General features: G+C 35.9%; 2 protein-coding genes across 3 annotated transcripts; one reads left to right on the top strand and one right to left on the bottom strand.

Moving 5' to 3' along the window:
- Nucleotides 1-376: 376 nt before the first annotated feature.
- On the top strand, nucleotides 377-8,888 carry LOC117918640 (small RNA degrading nuclease 1). Its single transcript, XM_034835431.1, has 12 exons — nucleotides 377-487; nucleotides 655-837; nucleotides 923-1,012; nucleotides 1,736-1,804; nucleotides 2,579-2,719; nucleotides 2,835-2,951; nucleotides 3,022-3,091; nucleotides 3,298-3,398; nucleotides 4,093-4,227; nucleotides 4,317-4,424; nucleotides 7,416-7,520; nucleotides 8,089-8,888. The coding sequence occupies exons 1-12, from the start codon at nucleotides 455-457 to the stop codon at nucleotides 8,419-8,421; spliced, it is 1,485 nt and encodes a 494-aa protein (XP_034691322.1). The 5' UTR covers nucleotides 377-454; the 3' UTR covers nucleotides 8,422-8,888.
- Nucleotides 8,889-9,477: 589 nt separating this feature from the next.
- LOC117918638 (phosphatidylinositol 3,4,5-trisphosphate 3-phosphatase and protein-tyrosine-phosphatase PTEN2A-like) lies at nucleotides 9,478-17,104 on the bottom strand. Of its 2 annotated transcripts, none has more exons than XM_034835429.1 (13): nucleotides 16,923-17,104; nucleotides 15,739-16,171; nucleotides 15,326-15,427; nucleotides 15,179-15,235; nucleotides 14,004-14,069; nucleotides 12,479-12,655; nucleotides 12,259-12,345; nucleotides 12,102-12,166; nucleotides 11,951-12,027; nucleotides 11,258-11,304; nucleotides 10,897-11,027; nucleotides 10,433-10,502; nucleotides 9,478-10,216 (listed from the first exon to the last, which is right to left on the bottom strand). In XM_034835429.1, the coding sequence occupies exons 2-13, from the start codon at nucleotides 16,165-16,167 to the stop codon at nucleotides 9,722-9,724; spliced, it is 1,803 nt and encodes a 600-aa protein (XP_034691320.1). In that variant the 5' UTR covers nucleotides 16,168-16,171; nucleotides 16,923-17,104; the 3' UTR covers nucleotides 9,478-9,721. The 2 variants fall into 2 exon arrangements, with proteins under 2 accessions (XP_034691320.1, XP_034691319.1); XM_034835428.1 differs by having other exon boundaries at nucleotides 15,739-16,168.
- Nucleotides 17,105-17,430: the final 326 nt, after the last annotated feature.

Here is a 17,430-nt window from a genome sequence, read left to right as displayed (position 1 = left end):
TATTAAATCCTATTACTCCTTTCATTGAAAGTAAATTGGATTTGAGAATTATCCTACCAGAAAGTGTGAACTTCCTCTGCAGGCTGCGAATTTGGGCAGACCAGGGCCTGGCCTTGAGGGACTAACACGCACTAGGCCCATGATTACTGGGCCGATTATGGGCTCTATTAAATAAAAAAACTAATTATGGAGAGGGGAATGAAGAGAAGTGAAGAGTTTTTCTTTTGGGGTGGTTCAATATTTATGGATGAGAATGCCTTGGGCTTTACAAAAATGAATGCTGAGGTCTTCCATTTATTAATCTTGAATGGGCCCAATCCGAATTGGGCCAATTGGATTCCGCCCATAAAGCACATTTGATTCTCCATCCAAAAGCCGAAGGCACTGTCGTTCCATCTTCGCGAGAACCCTAGCCTCACCCCGTAAACCCTAGTCGTCACTGCCAAAACCTCTCATGGATAACAGTTTCGTCAACGCTGAGAAAGAGGTAATCTCTCTTCAAATCGCATTTTTCTTGAGTTTCCTTTGGTGTTGCTCAGACTCATCTCAATACTGAGAGTAATGGATTGATTTCTCTCTCTCTGTGCTTGCTGAAGTTTTTTCTCGATGTGGACAATTGATTCGAGTTTTTGTATTGTACTTGAATGTGGCTAGGTTCTCGTTGAAATGGTGAAATTGGTTCAGAAACGAGGATTGGAGGGCTCCAAAGGAAGCTGGAAGGATTTTCTGAGTACTTACGATAGGAAGCTTGGGCCAAGCTTGAGCGATCCATCGAGGAGGCCTGTTGATACATTGGTGTCTTTTCTGAAGACATTCTCCAAAGAGGAAGACCTAAAGGCCTGTATCTGGTTATTTATTTATACAATGCTCATGTATTCATCTGCTAATTCTTGAGTGTCGTTCTTCTTCTTCGTTTTTGCAGTTTTTTGCAAAAATATTGCAGTGTTATGCAAACCGCAAGGTAGTTGAGGAATTCAAAACGAAGTCTCATGGAAAGGAGTCCCCCGAGCAGGTGTGGCTTAGCTTCCATTGTCTATTAATGATCTTTTTTTTTTTTTTTTTTATTGTTTAGCTTTTCTTTTATTATCTCAAAATTGTGATGCAATTTGCGGCGTTGGTTTTGATTCTTGTGTAAGATAAAAGCAACAGCCCAGCCCACCCCGCCACCTTTCCTTTTTCGATGTAGCTTTGTTAGGCCTATACAGCTCCTTTAGTTTTGACCATGGATCGAGCCAAGTATCACAACTCCTTCTACCCCTCCTATATGTTGTCCTTTTCGTTTCATGTTGATGGCAGTTTTTGATTTTATCATTTTCTTTATTTTCGGGTAGAATTGAAATTCATTGAAAAAATGTAATTCAACATGCACCATCCCTTCAATTCAATGTGATGATGAGGAAACTGGTCACATCAGACACTGCTATCTTTTAAAGTGTTACTATGACCTAAGTTCACTAAACCAGTTCAGTAATCCATTGCTCTATTATGATTTATTTGTTTTAATAAGTTATTACCCTCTCATGACAAAACAAATTCAACATCCCTTTGTTTTACTACTCTCTCAGAACAGAAGTGTTTTCTCTTTCACTGATGGGCTTCATTCTCTTCTTTTATTCTTCTAATTTTTTGTGGCTAGTTAGTAGCTTTTGCTGCTGGTACTCTTGAGATTTACATTTTCTGATTTTTCTATTGATATTAATTGTTATCCTTATTAACTTGTTATTTGGCAGTGCAGAGGCTGATCCGCTTAACTCTTGAACATCCGCAATACCCATTAGATTATTCATTCCCATCCCATGAAGAGGTTTGCTGTTAAAATCTTTGCTCACTTTTTCTTTTCGTGTTTTCTGTTAATGTTTTTGGGAATGCCATGAGAATCATCGCTTGCATGCTGCTGCTGACTCAAATTTTGCTTGCCATAACAACATGCGATACTGAACTTAATATTATTGTTTTATTTGTTTTTAATTGATGATGCAACTCAACCTGGTTTGATAAAGCCTTCTCTCCATTTGTCTGGTCCCAACTATGTAGATACTACTTTGTCATTTACACACTTATGGAGCCATTTTTATTAAAAGTTTAGGCCATTATAACTTTTCTCATCACTATAAGTCCTACTGTTTTAACCTTTCTCATATCGATATAGGACTTGTAACTTGAACCATAGCGCTACTCCTTACTGCTGCACTATCCTTTTCTTTAATAACAACTAATGCAGTCACTCTTCTTTGGAAGAGAACATTGTTCTATAACTTGTCTGTTTCAACTTGGTATAGTCATCTTGTCCAATGTTTTTCCATTATATCTTGAAGAAATGAGATGTAGACTGATACGTGTTGGAAGGTGCTTTTGTATTAAAGAACTATTGAATGTTGCTTCTTGTTTAATTTCCAGAAACCTTGCTTTCATGGACTTTCATCATAATTCCAATGAAATTGAAACTTATTTCTACCCTCCTTTTAAGCGTCCATTGACCTTCTTGGTAAACATTCATGGCTTCTATTTGTTCTTATACTTTTTTGTGTGGCTATTGGACTGATTTGGCTTTTTGTTAACTTGGGGGAATGGTGAGCAGGGGTGGATGGTTACAAAAATTCGTCAAAAGTTCAAGTTTACAAGATCAAATGCAATGCTTGCTGTTGATTGTGAGATGGTTCTCTGTGAAGATGGAACTGAAGGTTTAGTGAGGGTATGTGTTGTGGATCGCAATTTACAGGTACTAATGGAACTTTTTAAACCTTATATGCTATATAAGCATCTTTTCTCCCATTACATTACCAACCTTCTCTAAGAGAAGGTCTTGAATATCACTTTGGAATATTGTCTTTCAGGTCAAACTTAATGAACTTGTAAAGCCCCATAAAGCGGTTGTAGATTATAGAACTGAGATTACTGGAGTCAGTGCAAAAGATTTTGATGAAACTACTTCCTCATTGGTAGATATACAGGTAACAAGCATTTGATTTTTAAAGTTGTCTGGAATTACTTTTTATGTTGAACTGGTGGAGCATTTTGTAGAGATCCATGAAGAAGCTATTATCACATGGAGCTGTTTTAGTTGGTCACAGTTTGCATAATGATCTGAAAGGTTGGTTAAGCAACATAGCCAAATATTAGTTTCTTTTGACTTTGTTTTCCCATTACAATACTCTAAAATTTGTATTTTCCCCCTTTTCTAAGTGAATTTGTTCAACACCTTTGCCTACTAGCTACAAGCTGCATGTACTTTTGTATGTTGTATTTGACTTTTGTTGTAATGTAGTGATCTTAAATGTTTCGTCCTTTTGGTTACAGCACTGAAGTTGGACCATGCAAGGGTGATTGACACTGCATTTATCTACAAATATGAGAACCAACCTATTAACAGAAGACCTTCTTTGAACAATCTGTGCAAGGCAAGTTCCTTAAATTTTTTGACAATAGCTAGTTCTTGAAAACGTGAGTGTGTTATTATTTCTGTGTTTTTTCCTATAATATTTATGTTATTTTTACCTGTCAGATCTATTTATTTACTTCTCCAAGTTTGATCCCTTCTCTCACTAAGTGCTTATTGTCTACTTGAGTCTTGTTTAAAAAAGACCTTCAAGAATCCACTTACGAAATGTTCCTAGCAAATGTATTATTTATTCCTGGTTGTTTGGGCTGATGTCTTTATAACACTTATGAACAATACCATATGTTCTGTTGTTGGTTATTATTTCATTTGGACCCTGTATTCTTTGATTGCAAGATCTTACATCTTATGCTTATCCATTTGAATGAAAAGACGAGCAACAATGTTAACTGTTCCATGTATTGTTTTGACAGTTTCCATCCAAAGGCTGAAAACTTCTTTTCTTAACTTACTTTGGTCGGAGACTAAATTGTTTATAAAAGATGGTACATCGACCTTTTTGAAGTTTATTGATTGGATGGGTTCCTATTAAGGGAGGGGTTGGTTTTTTTTTGTATATCATTGCGGATGGTTTTTTGTTTCACTGTTAGGGGGTGAGTACTTCCCTTTCTGTTCTGTACATTTTGAGTTGCTATTTTAGCACCTCCCTGTAATACAATACTTTTCTTATAAAAAAAAATGTATTGTTTTGACAGTCTATCTTGGGCTATGAAGTGCGTCAGAAGGATGCTCCGCACAATTGTCTAGATGATGCATCTGCTGCAATGAAACTTGTTCTTGCCAAGTTAGAGCAAGGGTTGGATGATGCTATTCCCTTTGTTCATGAAGATGTAAGTGCAGAAAACATTTAATTTTTTATGGTTTCTTCTAATTTCTAATGAAACATATTTTCCAAGTTAGTGCACCTTTGAAATTGTAGGTGCCTGAAAATGAAATGGCGAAGCTGCTTCTCCACAGGATACCAACTGATGTGCCCATTGAAGAGTTAAATAGAATTATTCCTGGGGAATTTACCATGGAACACCAGGTTCAGTATATCTTATTGGTATTTCATTTTCTTTAGAAGAGTGTGACCCAGGACTCGTGATTATGTTGGATGTTGCAGGTATCATGCCTCCCAGATCATTTGGACTCATCATATGATGAGTCCCATGAAAATTATCTTATAGTGCTGACCCCTTTCATTACCATCTGTGATTCTTTTTTCTAATGTCCTGAAACAACGAACCATGTTCATAAAAGTAGGGTTGTTGATGAGTAATATAGGATTGGGTTCAGATTTTTATCTCCCATTAGTATTTATTTTCTTTTCAAACCCAAATTTATTAGTAGTGCATGCTATAGTTTTAACTAATGCTATGTATTTTGTCATACATATATTATTTTGTTAAAAAACTAGTTTTTGTTTTTTGACATTAATACTTTCAATATTCAAATTTCCTATCAGTGTGCATCATATTATTGCTCAACATCACAAATTTATTATGCATATATTGTTTTCCAAAAAAAAGTAATTTCAATATGTGTATTATTAATTGCATTATCATTTCTTAGAATTTTTTCCAAGTTTTTTTTATGAGTTTTGATCGATTTCCTTTCCATCAGAATTTTTTTCCAAAATTTTTATTCAATATTTTTTATATTTTAGTAAAATCCAACTCTTGATATTCTGCGACTTTTGATATTTTAATCCTTGAATCTCACTTAACCTGTCTTTTTGTATGTTGTACTTTGGAAACTGTAGTAATCAATTTATGTACTTATTAACAACGAAAGGGTTGTTATTATTAAGAATTCCATTGGATGTAATCATTTTTGAAAAAGGAGATATGTTGCTAAGTGTTAACTGTTAATATCTGACCTTAAACTTCTGACTGAAGCTGATGTTATATGCTTGACCCTTTTAATTTTCCTTCTCATATGTACATATGGGCAATCAAGAAATATATTAACAATGTCTTGGAAATGGGAGCACCAGAGGACACACAATGTGTACAATAGATATCAACAGACAAGCAAAAAGAAGGAAGAGAAAAAAACAACTCTTTTCTACTTGAATCTCTGTCTATCAACAATGCCTACCATGGTCATTAAATAATCATTTATGTACACTCTAACCCATTTCAAAAATTGCATAAAGGGAACTTTGATTGATTGGTTATTCTGTTCAATATTATTCTAATGACCTATTTATTTTCTTCTGTATAGTCTTAAACAAACATAGATAAGCGCACTCCAAGCTTCCTTTGGCTCAAAGGACCATGCTAATTCAAGATATCTTTTACTGAAGAGTTCATCACACCAACTATTCTGATTTAAGAGTAAACTAGTTGCCACTGGATTCTTGCTTTAGAACAACAGGAGAATATGATCAACCGATTGTTTTTCACCTTCACACTTATAATATCTGCTTGATAATATCTATCCTCTCCTTTTAAGCTGATGTAGCATGAAAATCCTAACCCAAATTGTTTCCCTTGCAAAGAAACTCACCGTCATTGGGACCCAAAGGTTCTGTACTATGTTCACAGGGAGAAGCTTTCTTCTTCCTTGTCCCAAAGGAAGAAGAAAAAGATTTGACTGAGACTTTATCACATTTTGAGTCCATCTAAACTAATCTATCCTCTTTATCCCTTCTAATGGTGTTCTCTTGCAATCTTTGAAAAAAAAAAAAAAAGCTTCCATTCCTTCAAGTTCCCAATCATAGAGTTGTTGTGAAAAGCAAGGACTTCATCAGTTCTCATCCTCAACATGTTCTTACACCTCTGCTACTCATGAGTCTTTTGCAATGTCTATAGCAAATAACACAGTGAAGGACTCTCCTGATGATGGGTTGCTGCAACATCTATTTTTAGTTTTACACTCCTTCCATTGCCTACCATGAAGTAAGATTTACTTTTAAAGACTTTCCACTTGTTTCAGTAATCCCACCCCATAACCATTCCACACTTCCCTCAGCCAACTTCTACTCTCTTCCTCAATTACAGCCTGTTTTTGAATGGATTCTCTCTCTTCATAGCAAATCTCTAACTCCATTTATTGAGGAGTGCCTTGTTAATGGTGGAGAGATCTTCTCCAGCCTTAAGCTCATCTGTCTCGAAATGACAACTAATGACATGAAATAAATTGGTAAACTAAATAACTTACTTTTTAATAGAGTGAGTCTCCCTCCTTGAGAGAGGTATTGCTTCTTCCATTCAACCAGCCTTCTCTGAAATATCTTCTTTACCACATTCCTACTCCTTGCTTATTTATGAGGAGCTCTCAAAGGTAGACCCAAGTAGGTAGGGAGAAGTTTCCCCACCCTTTAGATCAGAGCAGAGATCAATTTCTCCACATTAGTAATCCTCGAATTGGAATCAGCTCACCTTTCTCCAAGTTGATTATTAAATCAGGTATGGCCTCGAACCTCATGAAGGTCCAGTTTCAGTACTTCATTTGCTCTTGATTGGCAATACAGAGAATAAGGATATGGTCAGCAAACAAGAGATGTGACACCTCCATCCCCTCACCACCTCTTCCATCCATCTTGAAGTCCCCCTCCCTAGCCCTCTTCACAATACTAATGAGTGCATCCATTGCCAAAAAAGTAAGTGGGAAGAGAGAGGGTCGCCTTGGCTCAAACCCCTATAACTCTGAAAGAAGCCACTTAGGGTCTTGACGAGAAAAGTTTATTTTTATTTGGAAGAAAGAATCTAGAATATAGGGATTCTCATAATATATTTTGAATGTTAAATAATCATAATACAGTGTGATATGGTTAAGACTTACAGTTTATTTTGTTGTATTTTTTAATTTTTTGACAGCTTTTTTGTACGTTTATGAACTGATTGAGAAATACGAATCAACTTAATCATAGTAAAAGTCATTACTTGATATAATTGAGATTTTGTTATACGAGGCCAACAATTTGCCTGATGGATCTTCATTAATAGCCATGTGGGCATATTTCCAACTTCATGTTTGGGTGTGAATTGCACTGCTATGAAGTTTCTAATGGTTGATAATTTGTTGGCAGCCAAGGAAGAAAGTTCGAGGGGAATATTATTCTGCCCTTGCCATCTTTAGGAATTCACAAGAGGCATATGAAGCATTTGAAAACATTCAAGGGACCCAAGGAAAGGTGTATACCAGATATCTCTTTTTTCTAAGTTCAATACTATCCTAGGTTTTAAATGGGTTTCTAATGGCTATAGACAATCTTAGAATGCCTTGAAGCTTTAAAAATTTAGCCAGGGTCTGAATGGCCTATGCCTAATGAGTTAAGACATGGTGAAAGGTGGGCTTTTTGCCTCTTTTTGTGTCTTGAGCCTTGAGATATATGCTTCACACAATCATTTGAATTTCTTTTAAAAAAATTTGAAGTAATTAACCATGTTTCACGAGTTATTTACTTTAATTTAATAACTTTCAGCCTTATGATTTTTATTTATTTATTTATTTTGTTTAACCTTGTTATGTTTTTTAATATCACAATTTTCTGTCTTTTCTTAATAGTTCCACTTATAATTTCATTAAAAACTCATGTGCTGCAAGATTATGGATTTTCATGCTATAGAAACATTCCTAATCCCTTCACCCATTGGCTTTCCTGTTTTTATTTTGAAGTAAGAGAGGGAGGGGGAGGGAAGCCTATCTTTTACTAGTTATTTGGATTATGAATTATATCTTGTTGGTCTGCCTTATGTTAGGATTCATCTGGACGGTCACAGAAGTCCGTCTCATTTCAGCTCGGCACAGGAGCAACTGCTAGTCTATATGTTCGGAAAATGGCACATAATGATTCCCTTGGTCAAGTCTCATCAAGGAAGAGATCCCCCCAAGTTGAGGAGATCTCAGGTGACTCCAAGAAGTTAAAGACGGAGGAAAAAACAGGGGACAAGGAGATGATGGTAGACACAAATCAGTGTGAAGATCATATGAAAGAGATTGAAAGGTTGAAAGCAGTTCTGAGTCAAAGAGATAATGAAATATCCACCTTGCATAAGATCATAACTTCCCTTACAAGGAAACAAGGACTCTAAACATGGCAGTGGATGCACAGGGTGTTTTTGGCAGTAAAATATTCTACATCAAATGGCATATTGATTTTCATGAAGAGGACCTGTGGCTGGAATTACTTGGAGAAGGTATGGCTGGGGAGAACAGCAAACTGGCTGATAGATAAAATATGGGTTGATGAATATGCTGCTGAATCAGGGAGGAAATGGCGCAGGTCTGTTTTGGCTTGGTGTGGGGTGATCTGCAGGTACCGGAGGCATTTGTTTGTTGTATTGGGATTATGGGAAGAATTCCAAGTTTTGGCACTATTAAGGGTATTTCTTTTCTCCTTTTTTGTTTGTTCTCTTTCTTGTACTAACATAACTTATAGCACCTTCTTTAAGTAAGCTGTTGATGTTGCCATTAGTGATTAGATGGATATAAAGATGGGAAGAATCAAATTAGTAAAAAAATTTGTGATCAAAATGTGAGAATCATTATAGTAGTATAACCATGGGCTCAGTGGGCATGTAGCTCACAATTCACTGCCTAATTGGACCACAGCATATGTGCTAAGGACTTCCACTGCATATTGGTTTTGAGCATCTTTTCTAATTCTCAAGGGGTGTATTTTTTCTGATATTCAAGTTTCTTGTTTGGGTAATGTGGATTGCTCATCAGTTAGGTCCTCCGCTCGTTAAGTAGTGTTTGTTTTATTAAGTTAAATTAAATTTTATTTAGATTCAAGGAAAAAACACAAATATCACCTTAGTATCTTTTCTCATTCTTCTCTTTGTTTCAGCCTCCTAGATGTAATTGACATTAACAGCAACCCCATTGGCACACACCAGATTGTATCTTTTTAGCCTTTTGCAATATTGATTTTAAGCGGGTTGTAGAAAGACAAATTTGTACATTCTTATTATTTTTTGTCCATTATCCTTCTTTTCGTGCCACAACAACGTTCACCACCCAGTTAAAACTCTCATCAGTAACCAGTAGCACTCGTGAGCTTCCTGCAATCATATAGGATTTCAGGTCTTCACCAAGTTTAAAATGAGAAATGCTTCCGTCTGTATTGCCAACCTCTATTCTAAAAATTTTACAAAGTAAATAAATTGAAGCATTAAGGAAAAAATTCAATAGATACTTTCTTCAAAGTCTAAAGATTTCACAGAAAGAATGAAAGGAATTCTTTTTTTTTGAAAAAATAAAATAAAATCCAATGCAATGAATTCAATGGGTTTCCTGCCTCCCTTACCACTTCGCCGAGCATACTGTTTTCATTTGTTTCGGGTTGCTTACAAGCAGCCGCTTATCATACAATCTGGGTGAAGTTGGATTTTACTCACTCTCATAGTCCTCTTCATCTCCAAAAGAGAAAACTGAAGCATCAGCTGCAATTGCCTTGAAATCACTTACCTCTTGGAGGGCTCCATCACTTTTTGGTTCCTTGGAAGGATTGATCTGTGAGGGCTGCTCACTTACCAGCGACAGATGTTCAGTTCCATGTTTTATACCCGCAATTTGCTCTACTGTGGAACCAGATTTGGGACCAGGTGCCCCATGTCCAGTGCCCGAAGTTGCTTGAGCTTGCTTTCTGGTTGAAGATTCAGTCTCCTCTCCCTCACTGTCTGAGAATACATCATCATTGTCTTGGCTTTCAGAAACTTTACTTTGGTTGGAAGTAGCTGCAACACCACCGCTAGGGGCAGGAACATAGCCTGAGTTTCCATCAGACCCGTTCCTACTTGAATCAGATTTAAACCTTGTCTGAATGGTTCCGTCATAATCTATCATCACAACTTCAACCTGGAATCCAGGAGAAGGCAGTTTCCTCTGCAAAGTTTGGCTCATTAGTCAGTGTGTTGACAATAGAGTGAAGACTAGCAAGAAGACCAGAAAGTAAGAGAGAGGATCGAGAATTGGAAAACAGGAAGTGAAGTTCTATTATTGATACCCTATATCGTCCAGAGAACACAGATATCCTGTGTCAAGTATCAATGCAAACCATCAATTTACAACTACAGCTACATGAAGATCTAAATCATTTACCTTTTCGAATCCATCAAGATCATAGGTGCTCAAAAATTTTCTGTTTTCCGTCATTGTCGTATTTAACCAACTGAAGAGTATGAAAAAGGACAAGATTTATTCACAATTTCAAGAAAATAGTACATGTACACATAAAAATAAAATCATATAAAATAAAAATAAGAAGATTTTGGGGTATGCAATATTTATAGCTGAAAATGGAATTCTACTAAGAGCATGACTGTTTGAATACCAAGCAATTCATTTGGATTTGAAGTATGGTCTTCAGATTCATGACTAGAATAAGGAAATTGCACTATGCTGTGGCTCACTGGTGGAGAAAATGGATTAATGGACAGAGGATACTATCTTTCAATGAACCAGAATTGCATACTTTCAATGGACCAAATTAATACCAAGCAAGTGACTGATTATAGTTAACTATCCAACAAAAGGTAATTTAGGAAAATTCACTGTTTACAAACCAGTAAAAATCTCCTTCACTGTCATGAAAATGGAACTTGAAGTCTCCAGCCAACTCTGCCAGACCAGGCTCCCTCGGTAGAGCAAAGACCACAATCCCTTTCTTTGCTGCACTGATCCAAAAGTCTTCTGGCTGCAATATGTGTGAGTGGGTTCAAATCAGAAATCTGAATAAAACATTGACACGAAATTTAAAGAACAAAAGAACCTAAGAATGCTTTTCGTAATGATTTTGAGAAGTGTTTCTAACATTTCTAATACTTGAAAAATAAAAATTTTCAAGTGTTAGAAAAACGAAAAACACTTCCTAGAATCACTGTCAAACGCGCTCTAATTCAACTAGTGATTCAGAAAGACTTTTACCATTAGATCCTTGGTTTTTGGATGCTTTCTCGTTGAGAATAAAATTCCTGCATATTAGGAAAAACACCTTCCTATTATACATCCATACGTAACATAAAAAGAATAATCAACACAGAATCAGAAACTGGATATCAGAGACAGCTTTTCATAGGAGAGAATCATGAGATGATTCAATTTTCTATTTTCAAAAAGTAGACCTGTAATGGCAAGTGTGCTGCACAAGCATGGATACTATGTATGTTTCAGAGATACACTCAGACTGCTGCTATTGACATGTGTAAGCTTCTTCCTCTCTTGATTTTCATGAAGAGCAATTGAGAGTTCAGGTTATGAATATTTGATAATTTCACCCTTGGCTCCATTCATGGAATCACCATTTGAAACCAAAACTTCTTATTTGATAGACATATCAAGTTCCATGGTAAGTATGAAAAAAATATGTATAATGAACCACAACACAGGGCTCCCAATAATAGGATAAATGATCTGAAGTGTGAAGCATTGGCAGCTAAAATTGTTTAAAATTGCATTCGCAAACAAACAAACAAAATGCACCCATAATGAGGAAAGTCATCTGCATATGATCATTCCAAGATAAAAGAAATAAATAAAAAAAGGAAAAAAATATAACAGCTCAGAATATCATCAAACATTTTAAGGATGAAAATAATGAGCAAGAATGTCAAAGAATACCATTATGATCAGAGACCGTAATGGAGGGCCTAAACCAGGAAGGGCACCTATGAAGCCGAAACCCTCTAAGCATGCACCTGTATGATATCAATTGAGTAACTTATTGAAGATCAAAATATGCGCTTTGGGTGAGAAAGCATCAGAAATTTACCTGCGTCCAGGAGGATTTTGACCATTGAAGTGTGTTAAGATGCGCTCAAAATATTTGACATACCTCTACAAAAAAACACAAAAATTATTTATCAGAAAGATTTAAAGAATACCAAAACTTTAAAAGATATTAAATTCCACACAAGTAATTGACTGACAATCTGACTTGGGAGAACTAGACCCTTCCCATCTAAGCATCTTTTTTGGTTGTAATAGTTGATGGACTCCTCAGCTGTCGGGAAGAACTGCAGGGAAATGACAAATAAAATGCTGTATTCATCAACAATGAAGAAACATAATTATGAGCAACAAGGGTCCACTGAATTCAGGGAACACCACATCTTTATGGGTTTGATGATCATATCTCACAATTCTCACCTTTAGGAATAAAAGAAGGCTTGAAATCATTAGTCCTGTCCTTGCCATCCCAGCTTTGCAATGAACAACCACCACATTCTCAATATCTTGCTTCAACCACGAGTACGCACTTTGACAAAATGAAGTTATGAGTTGAATAGGGGGGCAGTTATGGTCATCAAAGGGGAAGGATGCAACCTGAAAAATAGTCAGGCAAATTTAAAAATGGAAGAGGCTGTAACACCACCACCTTTCACAGTGAAACTACAATGCACAATCTAGAAAGTTTAAGCAGCCAATTACTTTTACCTTTTCTTTTTGTGGTGATTTAAATTTCCAAAAGCATGACTCCAAAGTGGAAAAAGATTGTTGCTCTAACAAACATACAACACATTCTTAATATGACATGTATTTAACTCTGAACAGGTTGATTGTCACATTTTATTGACTCAAAAAACCTTGTGCTTTTATTTTTCATCATTGAACGCTTCTCCAATATGTGAGCATAAAACAAGTATATAAAGGAAAATGTTTTTGAATATGATTCAAGGAACAAGCACTACCTTGAAAATTTTCCTTTTTATTTGTTTGGTCAAAATGAATCATGGGAATCGCTTCACCATCCAAAAAGATGAGGAGACGTCGCCTTTTTGCCAATGCTAAATTGAGCACTCTAATTTTTCTGCACTGTATTTCAAGCCTTTAATAATTCTATTTTCAATCATTTAAGGATATCTTTAACTTTTAGAAATTTATCAATCAAAGCAATAAGCAGCACCTAGGGCAGCCACATAACAAATCTGAATTGATTGATCTTTGTGCTATATCACAGACATTAAGAGAAAAACCTTCAAGATTCACAATTCAAAAAAACCATATAACATTGTTGGTTTACAAGTTGCAACATAGTCGTTTTCTGACTATCATCTATTAGAAATCGGTATTAAAGACAAAGAGAAGTGGTTACGTCTTGTATCTTACGATGTATGCATGGCTAACTTTTGAAGCTTTTTAGGTGCATGATTAAATACAAAATGTAACAACTCACTCCCAACTATGTAGATATCGTGCACTCTGAGCCTAAAGGGTTATCAAGACTTTAAAATACATCTAAATGGTTAAGAGGAGCCCATACATATATAGCATTAAGAACTTTTTCCCTTATTCAATGTAGAATATCACAATCACCCCCTTCCCTCTCCTCCCGAATCTCGGGTGGGCACGCATGCGCAATGCAAACATAGTGTCCTCATTGTATCCCATGCAATTGCAAGGCCAAACAAACTCTCACACCAGGGTCAAGGATCGACACTAATACCATTTATAACAACTCACTCCCAATCACATAGATATTGTTTGCTCTAAGCCCCAAAGACTCTCATAACTTTAAAACGCGTCTACATGATTAAAAGAAGCTTATATATATATAACACTATAAACTTTTTCCCCACAGAAAATATTTTAAGGCTTGACATTTTGTCTTGATTCTAACTCTAATACTGAATACAATGAGAATGCTAAATGTTAATATAATAGAGGACCGCACCTTTCCCTCAAAGAGTGATGCATCGTAGAGCCGCTCTGAACAAAGATTGTATACCTTATATTTGCCCTGCAAAAAAGGTAAATTTGAAGAAGGAGAAGTTTTCAATAAGCAATTGAAAGGACACAAATAGAGGACAAGCCAAACAATATGTAAAATCAGGTTCCAAAATGGGCATCTGCTAAAGAAATAAAAGCATATTTCTACTGGAAAACTAGAACAACATATCAAGGCTCTAGAATAGGCTATTACCATCTATTGCAAGCAAAAAGGAAGCACTAGGCTCAAGAACTAACTGATCCTATATAGAAAATTCAAGACCAGATTTAAAGTATGACCTCAAAAGAATATCCTTCAACACTAAACAGAACCAATATCTATTTTGAAATAATCTAACCACAGTGATAAATTTTTTTAAAAAAATTATACAAAGAAGAAGCTCTTTTTCAATTGCAAGCAACACCAAGTCTTTCCCAACCTTTTTTAGTCTTGTTTCCCAAAATGGAAAGTAAAAAAAAATTGCCACAGGAATCACTTCAATCATTTGCAAATCCTTGAAATGGGCATTGAAATGTGTCTTCTTGAATTCAAATTCTCAAGTATTATACCTGTCATCTAGCCCTGAAATATTGTCTCTATTCCCAAAAGTGTTCTATGTTATATCTAAATGCATGCATCCTATTTCTATTTTTGTTCTTATCTCAACTTTGTTTCCTAGTCTTGTTATTCCATTTTGCGCTAATCCAACCAAACCCCCCATCCCACCTCCCCCAAAATAATAACAACAAAATAATTTTCTTTTTTTTAAAAATACCTTTTCTAAATTTGTGATAGAGCCCTAAATTTTACAGGTGTTCTTGAATGACCACACATATCCCAAGTTTAACACAGACAACTCAGTAATTCGCAAATTATCTAAAATATTGCAAAAAATCTGGATAATTTATGGATCATCATAAATTTCCAATTATTGCTGATGTTACCTTGATGTGTGTTCCTGATTACCCCAAAAATTTTGAGTTATTTCCAATGCCAAATAATTCCAAAATGAACTAATAATAATAACAATAATAATAAAATTGTACTGAGGGTAATAAGTAGTGATCCGCATCATGGGCAGATTCCCCTAAATTGCCTAGCATGACAAAGTTCCTGTAGTTCAAGACTAAAACTGTTACCTTGTGATGAGTTTCAAAAAACTTGATCACTTCTTCCATGTGATTTCGATAAAATCCCTGCATCACATTTCTTGGATAGCCTTATATACAAAAACAATTATAAGTGGAGATTAATGCTTCAATGCACACTCCATATAAATGGATTACCTCAATAAATCCTAAAAACCCAGAGCTCATATCACCAGCAGGAAACCCCATTGCAATTATGTTCTCAGTGATGTAAGTCATATCCAAATCAAATTCTCCTTCCTGAAAATTGGGTGTGATACCATGTTAACAATAATGGAATCACATTCTGATGTTGTCATTGCAATGTATTACTTCTACATGAAAATTTTGGCATTTGATAATAGGGAAAGAACAAGGTTAAGTTGAGGCATGTCTAAGGTATCTTCCCCATTGTATTTAATTATAAAATCACCAGAAAGTACAGAATGTGAAGCTAACAAACTTATCTGCTAAACTGACTATTGTGAAGAACAAAAATTCAACTCGTTATTAAACTGGTGTTATAATAAAACAAAGAGAAAATCCCAGCAGTGGCAACACCTTTCAGCTACCTGGTATCTTCGTTTGTTTTGAGAGACAATATGGCGTGCCTTGACCTGCACAGCCTTCACTGCACTCTTTGATGAGTCAACTAACCCTTTTGTGAAGGATTCGAGAACACCAGGTTGTGTAGTTGTGGAGGTGCTTACAACACTCTCAGCTGGCATAGGTGCTGCTGGAGACAGCCGCAACCCAAAACCACTGGTGAAACGTGAAAAGGTTGACTTCCCTGCATCTCCAGTTTGCAAATCATCTTGTGTTGCTGCTAAGGGCTGTGGAATTTTCAGATTTTTGGCCCATGACGATATACCAGAAGCAGATAACAATGGCGGTGAGTCATGTGTAGACCTATCTTGTGTAGCGACAGCAGGAGTTGGAGACTCAGCAGCAGCTGTATTAGCAGGTTGCTGAGATGATGGTTTAGCAGAGTCTGGGTCCATTCTGCTTCACAAACACACAATGAATGTACAGTTACAATGCCCATTCTGCCTCAGAAAACAATGACCATGGTAATATAGAACTTACATGATCAATCAAGTAGTTAACCAAAAACTGAACAAAATGAAAACAAATTCTCAAAGAAATGCTAATAAAAAACTTTTACGTGATGCAAAAATGAAAACCAAACTCCAAATGTTGCTTGAAACAGGCATACATAAAGGATTTCTTCACCTGTAGGGTCATACTTGAGTAGCTGCATTCTTGTTGCCCATGTAAAAATTAGCAAACTTTATATGTCCCGATTTAAATTTTGACCATCAAACTAGTAAATGTAGAGTATTATCTTTAAAATTTTCATTACTCCCATAGGATACATTTTCTGCACCATGATACCAAACGGGTAGTCTCATTGGGTTTTTTCTCATGGACAATATTACCATAGAATGGACCTTTTAAGATATAAATTCTTTTTCCTGCACCATACCCTATTCCTAGCAATAGATTGATAATTCAAATGGTGAGAATTATGATACACAAAAACAAACTCACTTTATATGATACAACAAACAAAAACATTAATCAATCATATTAGAGTCAGCGATCCAAGAACAAGCTAAAGACACACAATGTATCTTGAATTAACTTCTTCTCCTAAGCAGTTGCATCACATTTTCATAAAAATTGCAGTTCAAATAATCGAGCATCGTTCTGAAACACACAAGAATGACAGATCTAGAATCGTATATTGGCCTACCGAAAATGGAGAAATCGGGAGAGGTAGCCAATGGCGACAATGCGGATGACAAATCTAGGGTTTCAGAGGAGTGCAATGCAGGCGGTGTCGTGTCGCCGCAGGAGATTTCCGGTGACAAATACTTGGCGGACGGAGTTTCGTGACCCGTTATAGCCGGTCAACAATATAATCATCCACTGAATTTAATTTGAAATAATCGATTAAAATGGAGAAAAATATGTCGTACGTGTGAATTTACCCTCACCTATGTTTTAATGACATAAATACCCTTAACTATTATAAATATTTACATTTTATTTTTATTTCTTTTGACGTCTTAGGGGTAATTAGTTTTTGAACATCAATTTTACAAGTATCGAAGGGAATGGATTCATTGGAAAGGACACACGAAGAAAGTGCCCTTAGTGCCGGGATGGTGAACAACAAAAATAGCAAATGCTAAATATTTTGGTGGTATGGTTTAGTGGGCCCGTTTTAACCCGGTTCAGATGAACCGGAAAATGACATC

The sequence above is a fragment of the Vitis riparia genome, chromosome 7, assembly GCF_004353265.1.
Source record: "Vitis riparia cultivar Riparia Gloire de Montpellier isolate 1030 chromosome 7, EGFV_Vit.rip_1.0, whole genome shotgun sequence".
Classification (NCBI taxonomy): domain Eukaryota; kingdom Viridiplantae; phylum Streptophyta; class Magnoliopsida; order Vitales; family Vitaceae; genus Vitis; species Vitis riparia.
This window is presented reverse-complemented; position numbering and strand designations above follow the sequence as displayed.